Here is a 17,696-nt window from a genome sequence, read left to right as displayed (position 1 = left end):
GAGTGTATGAAACAGGGCACTTACAGAGAGTCCCTCTCCAGTGTTCCCCTCTCAGACTGCAGCGGTCTGCAGTTCATGGGCTTTCTGAGCTTAAGTTTGCATTTGCCTGATCATATTTAATACTCCATTTCTTCATGAATCTGTGTAGTTATTTTTTGAATCTATTTATAATTTTGACAAGATTTGCAATTTAAAAATGCATTGTGTGAAAAAAAACCCAACTTCTTTTGGCTTTAAATCTGAGGCCTGATAGTTCAATTTCAGGCCTCTGGTTTCTGCCTTTTGAGAAGTCATCTTAGCCATGACTTTATATACAGTGATCATATCCCTCAATCACTCTTTCCTGAGCTGAGACAAATGCTGTCCTAGTTACTATCTTGTCATTAAAAAAAAGGCCAATTCATACCTTTCAACAATCTTGCCATCTTGCTTTGAACCTTCTCTTGTTTACACAGCTTAGTGAAAACTGCCAGTTTCAGTCTGCTCTGTGTTGCTTACATAATTCTGACAGAAGTCTTCAAATGCTGAAAGTTATTAGATAAATGTTTGCTGTTAAACTTTTAAGAAAATCAATATATACCTTTTTCTATTGCAATAATTTCTTTCAACACTTCCTAGCATCTTTCCTCTTTTAAAACAAAACCTGAATTTTGGACAAGGCTGTTGGACGGCGATCCTGTAATTTTTAGGGTCAGGTTACTTCCTAAACTCTATATAGTTTATTTTAAGGAAGCCACTTGTCCACTTTCAGTGTCATAAAAACCCACGAGCTTATCTCCCAGGAAACATTAATGTCAACTGGCTGAAGGTCTAGATTGATGGATGCATGGGCAGTTCTCCATGACAGAAGGCAGAGTAACTTATAAAGACCGATGTCCTCCCCCTAATCAATTCTTCTGCCCTGCTACTGTCCCTATCCCCTGACATATTGGTTTTGTGCCAGATGAGTTCTTGAACCCTCATTCTGTGGTTGTACACCTCCAAATGCCAGCATAAGAAGACTGGGAAGGAAGGGGACCAGGCTTCCCATTTAGATCAGCTCAAGCTGCCAAAAAACTGCCCTGCTGCCGAAAGATGCAGTCTTCACCTCCCTACCCACCCCACCACTTCTCCCTCCTGTCTGCTCTGGTAGTAGTGCAACGTATGGGGTCGTTTCACTGAGCTGCTGCATCTGCTTGTACTAGCTGTGCAACGAGACCTGAGGGACTCGGACGGTACTAGGGTTCAAGTGTGGCTGGAGGACCTGGCTATGATGAGAATGAAGATGGTTGCCTTCAAACAGTATCAGTAATGAAGCATCTGCCACTGGGGTACTATGGTTTTTAAATACCAACGCATCATGGGCTGTATAACTTCATAAATTAAAATAAATAGTCTTAAATAGTCTTACATAAGAACAAATCCAGCATGCACTAAACGATTAGCATTTTAAAGCTAGACTGGCCTTTCTATGCATTAAACTAGAAGTTTCTACGGACGACCTTTGAGAAGCACTGATGAGGCTAGTGAAAAACAGTCTTCGCCATGGGAAATGCTGGAGTCAAGCAAAGGAGAGGACATCATAACCATCTGAGTTTGATTTGTTGGACCTGAAGATGGTGAGTGAATGCAATTCAGTAGCATCGAGCAGACATCATTGTCTGACGGGGAGGGAGAGAAAAACAGGGACCAGGACAGAAAAGCTTAAGTTTGATTATTCCTTTCTGGAATTTTTAACTTTTGGTAAGGTAAAAAACAAAAACTTGCGCTATGAAGTTAAGTTAATGTAGCAGACAGGAAGTTCCATTGCTGAACTGAACCTAAGGCTCATACCTAGTTGATAAAATGCTCAATGCCAGGTGTATTTGAAGTGGCCCCATTAAGGAGAGTAGACAGAATAGAGAACACCAAATAGAATAAAGCTTCAAAAATACAACAAAGCTTTATAGAGTTTCAGAAAGCAAGCTAATCAGTTCTAGCTGCTTATGCATCCTTACCATTTCCAAGGTACCATGACTTGGAAGTACCAAATATAATCACAGTGGGGGAAAAAAATACAACATTGCATTTTCATCTAGAAGAAGACAACTGCAGTAATTACATGTGTGGGCATTTCTTGCTGCTAAGGCTACGATCTGGGTTTCATGCTTCAATAGCAGAGTGCCAGATGAGAGGAAACAGCTTGTTTAAAATTGCCCAGACAAGGATTACAGGCTCGTCTCGCTGAGAGAATGATGTGTTTTCAGCCTAAATTCTTTCCCACATATCCTTTTCCAAAGACTGTTCATCTGTTGCCATAGAGACCATTTCCAATCCTCTCTTTTCCCTCGCACAGGTTCTGCTCTGGGTGATCACTACCTCGGCTGCCCAGGCCGCCCCGGTGGTGCCTCGTGCCCCGGAGCAGCCAAGGGGCAATAGTAAAGCTGAACGTCTGCCACCACACTGGTAGCAGAATTACTTTATTTTTTTATCCACAAAGCTGGTACAAAATTGGGAAGATAAGCTGTAGCTACCCAGCGTGTGAAAACGTGGGCGAGCATCACGACTGCCAAACCTACTAGGATGCCTTCTTCTCCTTTAAAGGGAACTGTCACATCAATCATACCCCTCTTTTTTTTTCTTTTTACTGGCTTTGCTGTAATGGAGATTATTACAAGTAACGGGAAAACAAAAAGGATTCACTCTCCCTTCACTGGTCGCTTTTGCACAGATAACCCCCGCGCCTGTACACCTGGGGGAGCTGCTCGCACAGCAACAGCCAGGGCCGGGGAAGGTCTGAGCAGCGACGGCCGGACGAAGGCACACCGCCCGCGGCAGCTGGAGCAGGAGAGAGCTGGGGCAGACTCCGGCCTTCGCGGGTTTCACGTCCAGGGACCCCCAGACCCACCTCAGGCGAAGGGGGAGGCCGCCGGCCCAAGGCCTGACAGAAGAAGCCCCTCTTCCGCTGGCTTTTGGGGCTGATTTTGTACCTCACGTTGCTTAGGGATTTTTTCCACACTTGTCGGGGAAGAGCCATTTGGGAGGGATGGCGGGGAAGGGGCGCCCGCCGCCCTCCACCCCGCCGGTGCCGCCCTGAGGGGGCGCGCGGCGCCTCCATGGCTGCCTGAGGCAAGGCCGCCGCTCCGCCCCTAGGCCGCGCGCACCCGCTCCCCGCAGGACCCGGCGCATGCGCGGCGCGGCCCAGCTCGTGGTTGGCCCGCGGCCGAGCGGAAGCGGCGCCGCCCCCGGGCTGTGGCGGGTTGGCGGGAAGGGCCGGCGGGGCCGGGCGCGCGGCGCGGCCTAACGGCTGGGCTGAGGCGGGGAGGCTGTGGGGGGACGGGCCCTGCCGGAGCCATGCAGGCCTTCCTCAAAGGCCCGTCTGCTATCAGCACCAAGCCCCCCGCTGCCAAGGAGAAGGGCGCAGCGGGGAGCAGCGGGGAGGGCAAGAGGCTCAAGCCCATCCCCTGGGTGGAGAAATAGTAAGGGCTCTTCGGGGGCAGCGGGGTCGCTGGCCGGGGTCGTGAGGGGATTCTCGGTCCGGAGGAGGGAGTGGGTGCATGGCGAAGGGGGTTACAGCTGGAGGTGTCTCCACCTGGAACAACAGCTTTAACTTTCTCAGTTACGGGCGAAAACCAGCACCGTGAACTACTGTAGGAGCCCTTTGTTGGTGTTACTGAGCAGACAATGCCTCCACTGCACATGTCAAGCGGTGCGGTTCATTGCTGTGGCTTGGTGCAAAAGTGCATTAAGTACTTTGTTTTTGAGAAGCCCGTATCGGCTCACGAAGAGGTAAAATATTGCAGTCTGCAACACGGCTCTGCTTCTAACACCAGCTCAGGCTGGTGTTTACAATAGAAATAGACAAACAGCTTCCTGAGAAATTAGATCACTTCAGTAATACAGACCAGAGACATTAGACGGATTTCCTGTTATGATTTTGTCCTCGGCTACAAAATTTGCTGTAATTCTTAAGTAGCCAATGTAATCAGAAAGGGAAATGTTATTTTTCTCAATGTCAATTTTCTTCTGAAACTTTGTTAGCTAATAAACTGCTTTTAATGTCTTTTTATTTAGTCGTCCCAAAAACGTGGATGAAGTCGCCTTCCAGGATGAAGTTGTTGCTGTGCTGAAAAAGTCCTTGGAAGGTGCTGATGTGAGTGTAATGATAACATCTACCCCATTAGTATGTTTAGGCAGAAACTTTGTCTGGTGCTAATGAAAACTTCTCTTTTCTAACTCAGCAATGATCATTTTTTACAGTGGTACTTTACAAACAAGCGAAGTGGCTTCCTTGTAGTATGTTCTGATATATGTGTAAAATTTATGATGCTTCCAGCCCTCTGAACATTGTAAAACTGTCAGCTCTGTGATGCTGTCTGGAATTATTCTGGAAAAGCTTAATTGGTAAATTTCTTGTTAATAGTTCCAAATCTGAAAAGGCTTTTGTTGTGTCTACACTGCTATTCAGCTAGTACTTTTGACATTCGTGTTTAAGAGGAGAGGGGATATTTTTCTTTCATAGAAAAGTCTGGATTGCCAGTTGTTCCTCTAGTGATCTGTTGGTACTTCTATGAAACTGCTAAACATTAAAACAAATATACTGTTTGCTAACAAGGGAAATTTAAATTATAAGGGCCAAGTCCACTACTTAGATAGTGATCCCCAAACTTTTTGGGTTAGTTTCCAAGTAAGTCTCTTTGGCTTTAAAAAGCTAAGCATGACAGTTTCACTAACTTTGCTGCTTCGCACCTGACACCTACGAATATAAAGAGGATGAGCAGAGCATGTTCAATTGCTTTTGTTTACACTTGCATTTGCTTTTGGATAAAAAACTTAGTAAATATTCAGTATGGAAGACAGTTATTTCCTCCAAACCAGGTGATGGGGAGGTGGAAGTACTGAAGGGAGAAATAAAGCAGGTAACCAGAGATGGCTGTGCTTTCTTGACATCTGGAAAATCTGGACAATTCCTTCCTTTGTACATGCCGAGACTTCTTTTTGCTTCCCGTTTCACCTGGAAGGGTCATTCTTGTGTTCTAAAAGCTGTTTCTGTTTTCAAGGACTGCTAACGCCGGCTGAAGTGGTTGGTGGATGTTCCGAAAATGACATTTGTGATATGGCTGTCTGCTCACCAAGAGCCAAAAGGAACAAGTTGGGCAATTTTCAGAGTTCTATGCAAGAAACTTTTCACTAGGGTGCCCTGATGTGCAGTATGCATGGGGTAGTCTTTGGTATTTGAAAATTTTAGCTTATGACAATTTACTTTGTAGTTCTGGTTTTGATTAATATGAGTCTGTTTCTACCTGAAAACATTAATTTCATCAGACCTTTCAACAGCAGAAGTACTTTATTTGTTTGAGCATAGGGAGCCAAAACGAAGCTGGTATGACAGAACTGGGAAAGACTTGTATAATTCCTGTCTTTAGTTCATGTCTCCAGATTTGGTTTGAGAATGCTGTTGTTATGTGACCTTGCCACGTAACGTACCCGTAGAAATCTGGGTTTCAACAGCAATAATATTTGTACAGTTGAGGTAATTAGTAAGGAACTACTAACAGCTAAGGAGAAATGAGGTGCTGCCACCTATTCTGTCTGGATATATCAGTCATGTAACATCGCTTAGGTGATGGGTTGTGAAGTTCTATTTTGAGCAACAGCTATTTAAAACCTTACTGCTTCTAGATCAGCAATGTTTCTCGGATTATGAGCCTAGTACACTTGTGTTGACTTTTTGCCTCCTGAGTTGAAAACAGAAATTATAACTCCTGCTTATGGTTACAGGCTTTGTATTTTGCCATAGCTACCCAAACTCAGCAAGGCATTTGAGAACAAAATCATGCAAGTACTCTAAAACATTTGATACTTTTAAAATTTGGACATTTTTGTTAGTTCTTGAAAGGACTCATTCTGTCAAAAAGACAAAAGTGTAATTTAAACTCCGAGGTGGCTGGTACTCATTTCAGAAGTTCTTACTGAATTTGGAGATCTGGGGAGATCAAAGAAACAGCTGTGACAACACTGTAGGTTTGTGTAATGTGCTTTATTTAAACTTTAGTGTTGAAAATGAAGAGCCAGTCCTTTGTTGGTTGGCCTGTAAGTATTTGTGGACCTTAGTCTGGGAGCTGCTAAATGGAGCAGGACTTTTAGGTCCCTGATATATCTCCATCTATAATAGCAGGGATCTGTCTTGTTATAAACTGGGGGTACCAGACTCCAATTGGTTTTGAACTGGAGAAATTGATTTCTGTCTGCCAAGACTGTTGATTTGTTGTTGATTTTTGCAAAGAAACTGACCAGTGTTGTAGTATTCTTTAACTTTCATTCACTTGATGACATCATAATGACTGAAAAGAGGGTGAGGTGAGGGATTATCTTGAAATTTACAACTTCATTTGAACTGAAACTTCTAGAAAAGGACTTGGGGTTTGTACTATATGTGGTAACTTTCCCACAAGCAGGATGATGCCTGCAGGTATCCTGCTTACCCCTGGCAAGCATGGAAAAATGGATAACCAGATCAGGTTGCAGGCTGTTTAAAAATACTGCCACAGTTACATAAAGGATTAGGCTGTGCTTAGTGAAAAAGTGCAAATACTGGTGATAACTTCAGTGAGAAACGAGAAACAACCACAAAAATATGTGGTTGAAACAGAAACAGTAGTAAAGTATGGGTTTAATGGAATTAGGAAACAGATTCTTATTAAAACTTCTTACCTGCTAATGCTTGTTTTGAGAACTAGTAGAGTGTGAATTAGCACAGAGGCATGAAATTACAAATCTCCACGAAAATGTCTACCCTTGCAGTGTGCTAACCTACCATGTCAGCACACTAACATATTCAGCTATCATTCAGTACATACTTCTCCCCGAAGCTTTCCTAAAAGATATAGGGGGGTAATAATGTTGTCGTATCTAATTAAACTTGAAAAAAAGTTTGTTAGTACTGAATGCTGTTTACTTTTTAGTAACTAGGGAAACAAGCAACAAATAATTAGCAGAAAGAGCAGGCAGAACTTGAAATGGATTTATTTAATCTAAATTGATTGAAGATTGAAATTCTTCTATCTGTACTTCTGCAGTACATACACAGTTGAATCTGTTCTCTGCGTCTTATCTCAGTTATTAAAATGGGATGCTTGTTACCAAACTGGTCTGTCTCTATTTTATCTTCTGATTATGCATTGTGTACTCCTGCATTTTTCTTTGCTTTTTGGATGTCTTTGATTTTGCTGTTCCCATTCTGTCTGCATTGCTTGCTATATTCAGCATAAAATTATCTAATCTAATTTTAGTTGAGTCTTTTTAAAAATAGAATTTTTATTGAGGGCTGGAAATCAAGTCAGACTGAGAGGTTTGTCTGTTTGCTATTGATGGGAGGGGGATTCTTGGATTCTTCTAAGAACGTACAACTGGAACATCCCCTGCTGTCAAAGGCAGCAGTTTTAAAGTGTAGCCTGATAATTCGTAAGAGCAATTACTTGAAATAGTAGTATAGAAAGCTATCACTCCTATGCTAATTAGAGAGCTTCTTGATTTCAGCCAAAATTTAGTCATGGTAACTTACGCAAATTTTGTTTATGCCAACTTTGTTCTTTCTCCCTGTGTTGCTCTATTTATGGGGATCGGTCGTATTCCCTCTCAGCGTTTCTTTTGCTGAGCTGACTAAACCAAACTCTTTTAAAAAGTCACTTCTCATAAGCTAGGCTCTTCGCTCCTTTAATCACCTTTCCCAGTTTGGATTCATCAGCCTTGACCAAGGGTGACCTGAACTGCATGTAGCTTTCCAGATGAAATTTTATTCGACCCGTGTTAGTATTTGTAATTTTCCATCTGTGTAGAACCTGCACATCCTAGGACCACTGTGTTACACAATCTTATACCGTTCCTCTGACTGACAGACAAAACAAAGTCAGCTTGTATTTTATGCCAGACATCTAGCAGATACTTAGTTATATTCTCAAATTGTGAGATTTTGTGCTTTGTGCTGATAAACGTTATCGTGTATTATTCCTGCGGTCTTTGCTGTGCTGCTTTCATCTTCCTGTGTCAGCATATTTCTTTAATGCACTCCTGTGTTTCATGCTGAGGTTATTAGATTATTTGAAAGATCAGTTAACCTAATCTCTTTAAGAAATGCCACTTGTCTCCTCCTTTGAAAAATCCTTGGATGGATGTAGAAATTTGCCAGCGCTATGCATTCCGGTCAGTCATTGCAGGCATCTCTGTGATTAGTGTTAGGGCATGTCTGCATTGCACTCACTGCAGCGTAGTGCAGGCATTCACAAGCTCCCTTGTACTTATTGCAGTGGAGTTAATGGCAGCACAGGATTCTCAGCATGGCCTGAAAAGGCAGTCCGGGGAGCTGAGAACTTACATGATAGTTAACTTGGGCCAAATTTTGTCACAGCTGCACTGCTAATAGTATCCAGACTGTTTGAAGGGCATCCTTGGATAAATGTACATGTCACTGGAGTCGTAACAGTAAGTTCTGTAGGCTTTAGTGATCTCAGACATGACCTGGAGGGAATATATAAAAATAAAATAGAAATTGAACTATCAATTTTGATATGTGACAGTGCCACCAAATAACAGCTTGTTCATGCTGTGTTATAAAAAGCAACTGTTTGTCCTCTTTTAGAGCACTATGTGCAGTGACCTAGAAGTGGAAGACTTTGATATTATTTACCAGAAGGAGTAGATAGTTTCTGTTCTATCAGGTGCTCAGATTTTCAGTAGGTTTTCCTGTCTGTTGTTTGTTTTGTTTATTTGCTTTTTTTGAAAAACGGTGCCTTGCTGTTTCAGCTTCCCAATCTGTTGTTCTATGGCCCACCTGGAACTGGAAAGACTTCCACTATTTTAGCAGCGGCTAGAGAGCTCTATGGGTAAGCTGGATCAAGTTGCTTTGGTGTAATTGACTGTCACGTGTCTTCTAATCCTGTGGCAGAGTGCCTCTGGTCATTGCCTGTTCTTATGTAGCTTCTAGGTCTTTTTCAGGAATATCTTCACATTCTAATTCATCTCCAATACAAGAGTTCGTTCTCATTTGTCCTGTTGTTGATTTCTGTTACCAATATAGACTTAAGTGGCTGCTAGTCTCACATATTGTAACGCTATAGCAAAGAGTATGAAAAGAAACAGCTTGCATGTGCCTTACTGAACTTTGTAAAGGAATTTCAGTTTTAATGGTATATTCAGTAAGTTAGTTACACATAGACCTCAAAGCACTTCATAAAATGTCTTGCGTTGTAATCTTTCCATTATGCACCATTGAGTTGTGTCTGGAAGTAATATTGGGAGTCAGACTAAAATTCAGCACGTGTACATTCATCAGCTCACTTGTAACACTTGGGAGTTTTTGAGTAGAGAATTCAGTGACCCGGAAGCAAAAAATGGATGAGAAGGTAGTTTGTTGAGTCATCATGACGTTAGTTGCCTCCCCCTGCTCCCCATCAATGTCTTTAATTTTTGGCTCATGCTGTTTTATGAAAAGAACCACTTCTAGTTTAATAGTAGGAAGACAACTCCACGTTGTGCGTCCATTTGAATTACTAGAACTTAAAATCTACTGTATTCATTTTTTCTTTTTGTAATCATAGGTGCTGCTGTATAGTATTGCTACTAAATGCTGCCTATATTATACTTTCTAGATATTTCTTTCTGGTAGCACTGCCAGTAATTGTGTCAGGGCATCTTACTTGTTCTTCCACATTATGCACAGCATAGAAGTAGAAGGGCATACAGTGCTCTGAACTTATGAAGCCAACTTCCCATCTTTTTTTTCCTTTATAACTGATGTAATTTTACACTTTACTGTTTTCTGTAGTCTGGGAGGCAATTGTAAAAGTAACTAATGGGAATTCATACCTAACATTTAATGATCTTGATTTAACTGTATTTTAACACAGTATGCTATTTAGTAATCCTGGCAAAAATAGCATCTGCCCTTCAAAAAGGCCAGAAAGACTATTGATATACTTTATAATGTATCATTACAAGAATTAGTAGCTAACATGTTGTAATAAAAATTTTGCAGGCCTGAATTATTCCGGCAAAGAGTCCTTGAGTTAAATGCTTCTGATGAGCGTGGAATACAAGTGATTCGGGAAAAAGTGAAAGCTTTTGCTCAGCTAACTGCGTCTGGAAGCCGCTCAGAGTAAGTGCTGGATCAAAGCTGTCTATGTTTGATGGACTTTCTTGCTTAGGACGAAGCATGGGGTTGCTTTTGTTTAGGTTAACTTTATAATTCTAATATAAATGATGGGTCAGCATTGCCCAGAAGTTTGCAGCACACAGTGTTTTGGCTAAGCTTTGACTTCGTGCAATTTCATGTTGAGTGTTTGAATACCTGTTTGAGTGTTTGAATACTTTGCAAGTGTTGTCTGACTACCGTAGAAAAGCTTCTTTGGGTAAATTGTGGTGGAAGTTGCTTCTCTAGTACCTCTAATCTGCAGCATCTCATACAAGATGGGTGCTAGTTTATAAGGTGCTAACAAGATTCTGGTGTTAGGTGGTGAGAAGCCCTATGCAGGGGAAGCCATACGTATGGAAAAAACAGATTGTGGAAAGTAGCCAGAAGAAACTGCGTGCCAGGACTGCCTAGCAAGAAATGGTCTTGTGTACTGAAATTAGTCTGTTGTAGTGTTCTTTAAAGTTCAGGGAATCGGGAATCCTGTAAAAAGAAGAGCTGCATCAGTTGATAAAAGAAGAAACTTAAAGCAAAAGTAATTTTTTTTTTTAAAAGGACTTTTGCAGTATTCAAGTGTTGATCTGGAAACTCAGTCTTCCCCTTTACTACAAATATTAGTCCTTTATCTAAAAATAATGCAAAAGATTGAACCTCTGAATATGTTCTACTTATTGGGTATAAATACTTAAGTAAAATGTGACTTGCTGTTTGTGGTGATTTTTTTTTTCTTGGTCTATATGTTGCATGTCTCCTAGATAACAGATTTCTTATTTTTCAGTGGTAAAATTTGTCCTCCTTTTAAAATTGTAATCCTGGATGAAGCAGACTCAATGACTTCAGCAGCCCAGGCAGCCTTAAGACGCACAATGGAAAAAGAATCGAAAACAACACGTTTCTGCCTTATTTGTAACTACATCAGCAGGTACGTGTGGAATTTGTTGCTTCTTTGGACTTGTTGCTCTTCCTATTCTGTACTCTTTTTTTTTTTTTTCTTCTTCACTGGGAGGTTGATGCCTAGTTTCATAGTTTTTGGTTAATAGAGATGTAACTATGTGAATACAAGACTGAAGTCAATATTTAGGTATTGATTTTTATTTTTCAAACTGGTGCAGTTTTAAGGCTATGCTCCCCTTTTCTGCCTTGAGAACTTTGTCTGTATGAACTTGACCCATGCATTTGTTTACCAAGCACTTGCCTGCCTTTTTTTCAGAATAATTGAGCCTTTAACATCTCGATGCTCCAAATTCCGCTTCAAGCCTTTGTCAGACAAAATCCAACAGCAGAGGCTATTGGACGTTTCTGAGAAGGAACATGTGAAAATCAGTAGTGAGGTAACTTCATGGTTGCCAGGGAATTTTATTGCTTAATCCAGTGCGTAATTGCGTTACGGTGAAAGGGGCTAAGTCAGCATACTTTTCCAGACTGCTCAATTGTATTAAATACAATATATAAACTCCTTGAGATATTATTCTCTTTCCATGGATGGGATGAATTTTAGAAGTCTTGCTGAAACCAGAGAAATGTCCACCAGAGAAAACTGCAGCAAAACTGTAGGGCTTTTTGTTCTGTGCTGAGTATACTTGCATTAAATCAGTGTTTCATTCTGAAATTGCCAGTACACATTTATATTAGTAGAGAAGTTGCTTCGTAACTTGTGTATTGTGTCTGTCGGTGACCATCTGCCTTAGGCACTACTAGATGTTTTAAAATCCATGTGCTGAGAAAGTGTACTGGATTTTAATTAACAGAGAAAATATAACTTGGCATTTTCTGACATTATTTTTCAGGCAGTATCTTACCTTGTTAAAGTGTCAGAGGGGGACTTAAGAAAAGCAATTACCTTTCTTCAAAGTGCCACTCGCCTAATGGGTGGGAAAGAGATCACAGAGAAGATAGTCACTGAAATTGCTGGGGTAAGCTCCGCTTTACAGTTTCTCCCGTAATTAGTCTGAAAAGCATGTGTGTAGGAAGTGTACTTGGTACCTCTATCTACCTTTGCTTCGAGTTTGATTAAAAAATTGTTTTATACCCATTAGTATTGCAATGTGGTACCGATACACTATCCACCAGAATTGTAAAGACTGCCTCATTCCGTACACTTACCACATAGCAAGTGGCTAGCTGTAAGTCAGTGAATACTGCAAAATAGTCTTGTAATTCAAACTGAAGTTGAAATATTCTGCCCACGAATGCAAAATGTGTTGCCTCCTGTGGGGCAATAGACTAGAACATGGTTTTGCACTTTATATAAATGTTTGTGTTTATATGTATATGCATGTAGGTAAGTATAGACCGTTGCTAAATACGGTTTGTAAACACCACAGGGGAATGACTTTCAGTAGCAGCTTACTTTCAATTTAACGTTCACAGTGACAGCGTCTCTTTGAGGATCTGTGTAGGATCCTGTTTTTTAACAAAACAGCAGTGATTTCTTCTGGAAATAGTGGGTAATACTGACAGGGACAGGAGAAACCTGAGAGGAAATGCATTTAATAAAATCTGTCTGAAGGTGTTCCTATAGCAACAAACCAGTTACCCCTAAAGCAAGAAAAGTGAGATTAGGAGTCGAGCAGCTGAAAAATAAATGGGCTTTAATGATGGCCACACTTCCCTTGAAGATACTGCCCTCGTAGCTAATTCTGAGGGATGTGGGGTTTTCACATCTGTGGCACCAGAAGCAATTGCTCCTGTGCACATTTTACAGAACAGTTTTAAACAATCTTCTCAGTGAATGTGTTTGGTTTTGTGTATCTAGCTGTAGAAAAGAGCTGGATTTCACTTACAGACATCTGAAATCACAATTTCTAATAAATGTGGCAGAAGTTGACTGTAATGACAGGAGAGAGAAGCATGAAATTCCATTACTGAATAATGCTTGTTTAAACCAAAGGTACCCAACTTCATAAAGACTTCAAGTTCTTTGTCCTACCTAACTCTTGTGACCTGGAATGACCTTAGTACAGAAGATTAATAAAGGCGCTTTGAAACCAAACTGTCCAGATGCTCAACTGACAGGAATGACGACGAGTACAGGGGAGAATGTGGGCAGCGCTTCCCTGTTCAGAGCTAAATAATGGCATCTGTCAACTGTTTTTCTTCTGATTTACTGTCTGATCTTGTTGCATTGGGGTTTTTTGGTATGTCCCTGGTGCGTCACTGGAGAGAAGACTGATTTGCTGTTTTGCCTAGGTGTAGAATGGCACAGAAAGCTTTGGCTGATGTAGTTGTTGAAGCAGGTCCTCCACTGAGTCAGCGTCCTGAATAAGCGATTGTGTGTTGGACTTAGGAAGCTGACTTTGACGATTCACTATCACTATATAGTTTTTATTTTAGTGTCGCCAATATAGGAGGAATATTACAGCCTAGCTCTCGCTCTCAAAATTTAGCTAGTCTGTCTTGTACGCTTGCTTAAAAGTGGTTGGGTGTTTGAGAGGAATGAAATGCTAAAATGGCCTCCTTCATAAACAGTTTGTTCCTGTTACTGTAAGCATCAACTTCAGTTTTAAGTTTAGAAAGTTGAAGTTAAGAAATGTAACTTCTTGTTACAGGTCATCCCTAAAGAAACAATTGATGAACTGCTGTCTGTCTGCCGGAGTGGTTCCTTTGAGAAACTGGAAACGCTGGCAAAGGTAGAGTGCCGTTAGTGCCCCAGCCCGGGGGTGGTTAGGTCACTGCCCTCTGAGTCCCGGGCTGCAGTGGGGAGCGTTTGGCCTCATGTCAGTCAGGACGCGCATTGCAGGAAGCGTGTCTCTTACCAGGGCGTACTCTGAGCTTTCCCTTCTGAGGAAGAACTGACAAAGCTGCAAATAAGATTCCCTGCCAATGTGACTTTGGCGTTCTCCGGAGTTAGACTGACACGTGGAGCTGTAAGGCTGAATTGGGCAGAGTGGGAATTCCTAGCGAGACACTTGCCTCAGGCCGTTAGAACTGCATCTTCAGGGGACTGGACTAGCCTCTCGCTTTCTTCCTTACACAGAAGCTGTGTTAGATGAGAAGTATCTGAATAAAGCTGTAATAAGTCCTCAGTTTTAAAATATTTCACGTTAATCTTACAGTACGCTACTGAGTAAGTTTGTCTGACAAGTTGCAGTGACTTCAAATGGATCTTGCTGGAGAAGGCACAAGCTACTGGTTGATCGAGGTGGATTTTTCTTTAATGCAGAAAAGGTTCTTAGTGTCTTTGAAGAATGGGAAATTCCTAATCTCCTGAGTTCGAAGGCGGCTCAGGCCGTCTTGAACTGGATTTTAAATCACGGAGGTGTCGCTGATAGAGGGGAGCATGCCATAGTGCCATTCTCCCAGGGAAGTGTTCTGTGCTGGTGTGAAAAAAGCCAATATTGGTCAACCTCCTGCTTTTTACTTGGCTGAGCCTCGCCGGACAACTTTGGCTGGTTTTGCTGCTGGGTTTATTCTCCTGTAAACTTGCTGCAAATCTGAGCATTCTTGTGCCAGAATTTATGCGGGTGTCCCTGCCTTACACTTCCACGTTTACTTACCATAATGTGGTAAGTCTTAAGTCGATCTTAAGAGGCGATGATACGGATTTTCTAAATCCTTAGAGCTGGTGCAGTCTCCCATCAGACCGTGATCAAATCTAATGCAGTAGTCTGGAACTGCCCGCCAGTTCCTAGAGTTTGTTTCAAATGTCAGTGCTTGATATGCAGTTGACAGAACTTGAATGTGTACTTCTGTAAAGTACGGGTGTAGGTTTTGCTGTACAGAAAAATAAAGTTGCACGAACTCTTCTTCTATTTTCATAAACTTCTCTCTACCTAAATGGCTTCCTGGGCTACTGTTCTCAGTACTTGCTGGTTTTGTAACTGGGCACTACTGATTTTAAAAAAAAAAGCTATCTTTAGTTGCTATGGTTTTTATTTTATTAAAAACATTTTGGCCTTACAGATCTCTGTGTCTGAGGTCAGCAACTGCCAGATGAAGAAAATAAATCAAAGTAGGTGGCAGTTTAAAATGCGAGGGCTGTGAAACTGCCACATGATGCTGTGGATGCAAAGCTTTCCTAATTTTAGAATAAGATTGGACAGGTTCGGTGGAGGTTCTTAAATGCTTAAAATGTCTCTAGCTCACAAAATGTCCGAGATGGAAATTGTGAGAAGCTGGAAGAATATTTGGACAGAAGGATGGCTCTGTGCCTGCAGGCTCGGCCGTGCCCCTGCCGTCTCTCCTGGGTGCTGGCTTGGCGTCGCTGCCAGGCAGGGTGCTGGACTCCCCACAAGCTACTGACGCGTCCTCTGAAATGGGCAGGTTCCATAACGAATGCCAGTGCAGTCTTTCGGTTCAGACAGAATTGTTCAGATTGGTTTTCCAGTTTGTGGCGTTTCTGCTGCTGGATTATTTCCGTTTTCCTCTGTCCCCGACACAGAATCTCATCAATGAAGGGTATGCTGTTGCTCAGCTCGTAAACCAGCTGCACGATACCGTTGTGGAGAGCGAAGATTACAGTGACAAGCAGAAATCTGTCATAGTTGAGAAACTTGCGGTAAGTCTGCAGCTTGAGGTAAAAAACCCCACGTTAATCTCCACTGATTAATTTTTGTTCACTCGCTCTCTCTCCCGAATGTGCATAATGGTTTATTTTGATTTTTAGTTCTGAATGTTTCTTGGTAGAACCTAAATCTTTGTTCTGAGAAATGTCCTGAGAAGGAACTGAAATCCAGTAAAGTGAATTATTAGCCATGTTATATTGTTCTAATGGTCCTTGAACAAGACGTTTGTGGATTTTTTTTGTTTTTTAATTATAAATTTAGAGGGAGAATTAAGGCAAGATTTTAAGTCAGCACTTAAACAGATGGGGAGCTGCAAAATGCAAGTTTTTGTTCTGGTGTGTAAAATAAGCCCTTTCAAAAAAAAAAAAAAAAAGGTTAATTAACTTAAGTTTTGACCAAGAAGAAAAGACAGCCGTGGTGGAGTTTGTGCTAAATTCCGTGAAGAATTTACAGGGCTGGTGCCCTGCAGTGCTGCTCGGGCAGGGAGCGCAGGGAAAGGCTGGTCCCTCCTGTACAGAAACTGTCAGGTCTTGGCTGCCGCAATGGAGGCCACGGAGGGGACTTTCCCCAGTTGTGTGGCTGCTGGAGAAGGTGTCGCCAATTAACTAAACAGTTGGCAAATGTCACCATGGTGCTCTGTGGTGTAAGGGAAGAGAGAGCTTCCCTGAGCACCACCCTTTTCAGAGGGTTTTACCTTCTCTTCTCTTTGCAGGAAGTAGACAAGTGCTTGGCTGACGGTGCTGATGAGTTCCTGCAGCTGGTGAGTCTCTGTGCCCTGGTCATGCAGCAGCTGACGCAGAACAACTGACGGCGGCTTCTGTGAGGCCTGGGGTGGGTGGCCCAGGTCCTGAGAGCAGGGACCTGTGTGGTTTTGTACAGCTTTTTGCAATAAAAGGACTGCTCAGCAGTGGGAAAAGCTCACGCTGGAATATTGGCGTTTGTTTACTCTAGCTTAAAGAGCTCTCGGCTGCTGAGGGGGTAGTGCTGCCCCTGCTTTGCAGTTCTTGGTGTAACTTACACAGGGACAGGGAAACGCAGCAAAACTGAGCGTGTATGTAGAATCGTAGAATCATTTAGGTTGGAAAAGACCCTTGGGATCAGCGAGTCCAACCATCAACCCCACTCTACAAAGTTCTCCCCTACACCACATCCCCCAACCCCACATCTAAACGAGTCTTAAACACATCCAGGGATGGTGACTCCACTACCTCCCTGGGCAGCCTATTCCAGTGTCTGGCCACTCTTTCTGGGAAGAATTTTTTCCTAATGTCCAGCCTAAACCTACCCTGCTGCAGGTTGAAGCCATTCCCTCTTGTTCTATCGCTAATTACCTGTGAGAAGAGACCAGCACCAACCTCTCTACAGTGTCCTTTCAACTACTCTACTTGCTCATCATCAGCTCAGAGGGGAGAAAGGGAGGACCCTTTTGCTGGGTTCTGAAAATGCAGCTTGGCAAAAGCCCCCCATCTGTGCTGAACCCAGCCCCAGGGAAGGCTTTGTGGCACCTTCATCTTGTACTGGACCCTTAAGCATGACATGCCGTAGCCATCGCTTTCTAGTAAATGTATTGCAGCACTCGTTTCACTCAAGCTGTGCAAGAAAGAGTGGGGGGTGAAGGGCAGGTGCTGGGAGGAGGAGGCTGAGCACTTTCAGGGCAGTCCTGGGCTGGTTCCTTCCAGAGCAGCTACTTTGAACCTCAGGGATTCTGTTTACATGGAAGCTGGATTCTCCCTCAATGCCATAAAAGGCCTTCAGCTGGCAGCAAGCATAATTAACACAAGCAGTGGGCTTTTTAATTAAGTCAGTACTGATGATTAAGTGAGGCACCTTCTACTCTGATGAAGGGGTATGTCAGTGTAATGGACACCTGTCCCTCACCCAGGAGCTGTGGCACAAAAGCTCCCCATTTGCTGGCCCAAAACCAGCCCCTGCCATTGGGCAAAGCCCAGAACTGCTGCAGCCTGACCCTGCCCTCTCTGCTCTTCCTAGTCTGGGTCAGGCCCCCCCTGAAGAGAGACACCCCCTAACCAAGAAGCCACTGTTTACAA

General features: G+C 42.6%; 1 protein-coding gene across 1 annotated transcript; it reads left to right on the top strand.

The window, feature by feature from the left end:
- Positions 1–3,203: 3,203 nt before the first annotated feature.
- RFC4 (replication factor C subunit 4) lies at positions 3,204–16,563 on the top strand. The gene is made up of 10 exons (XM_054206972.1): positions 3,204–3,437; positions 4,033–4,111; positions 8,761–8,840; positions 9,992–10,111; positions 10,923–11,066; positions 11,355–11,475; positions 11,932–12,057; positions 13,693–13,773; positions 15,525–15,641; positions 16,361–16,563. The coding sequence occupies exons 1-10, from the start codon at positions 3,313–3,315 to the stop codon at positions 16,454–16,456; spliced, it is 1,089 nt and encodes a 362-aa protein (XP_054062947.1). The 5' UTR covers positions 3,204–3,312; the 3' UTR covers positions 16,457–16,563.
- Positions 16,564–17,696: the final 1,133 nt, after the last annotated feature.

The sequence above is a fragment of the Rissa tridactyla genome, chromosome 6, assembly GCF_028500815.1.
Source record: "Rissa tridactyla isolate bRisTri1 chromosome 6, bRisTri1.patW.cur.20221130, whole genome shotgun sequence".
NCBI lineage: Eukaryota > Metazoa > Chordata > Aves > Charadriiformes > Laridae > Rissa > Rissa tridactyla.
The sequence above is the reverse complement of the archived record's forward strand: the minus strand, read 5'-3'. Positions and strand labels throughout refer to the sequence as shown.

What these genes read in the sequence shown, in the direction of transcription:
- RFC4 (XM_054206972.1), top strand. Translation starts at nt 3,313, where the DNA reads ATGCAGGCCTTCCTCAAAGGCCCGTCTGCTATCAGCACCAAGCCCCCC. An exon ending in AGTCCTTGGAAGGTGCTGAT is followed by an intron (nt 4,112 to 8,760) that starts GTGAGTGTAATG and finishes TTGCTGTTTCAG; the next exon opens with CTTCCCAATCTGTTGTTCTA. An exon ending in GCGTCTGGAAGCCGCTCAGA is followed by an intron (nt 10,112 to 10,922) that starts GTAAGTGCTGGA and finishes CTTATTTTTCAG; the next exon opens with TGGTAAAATTTGTCCTCCTT.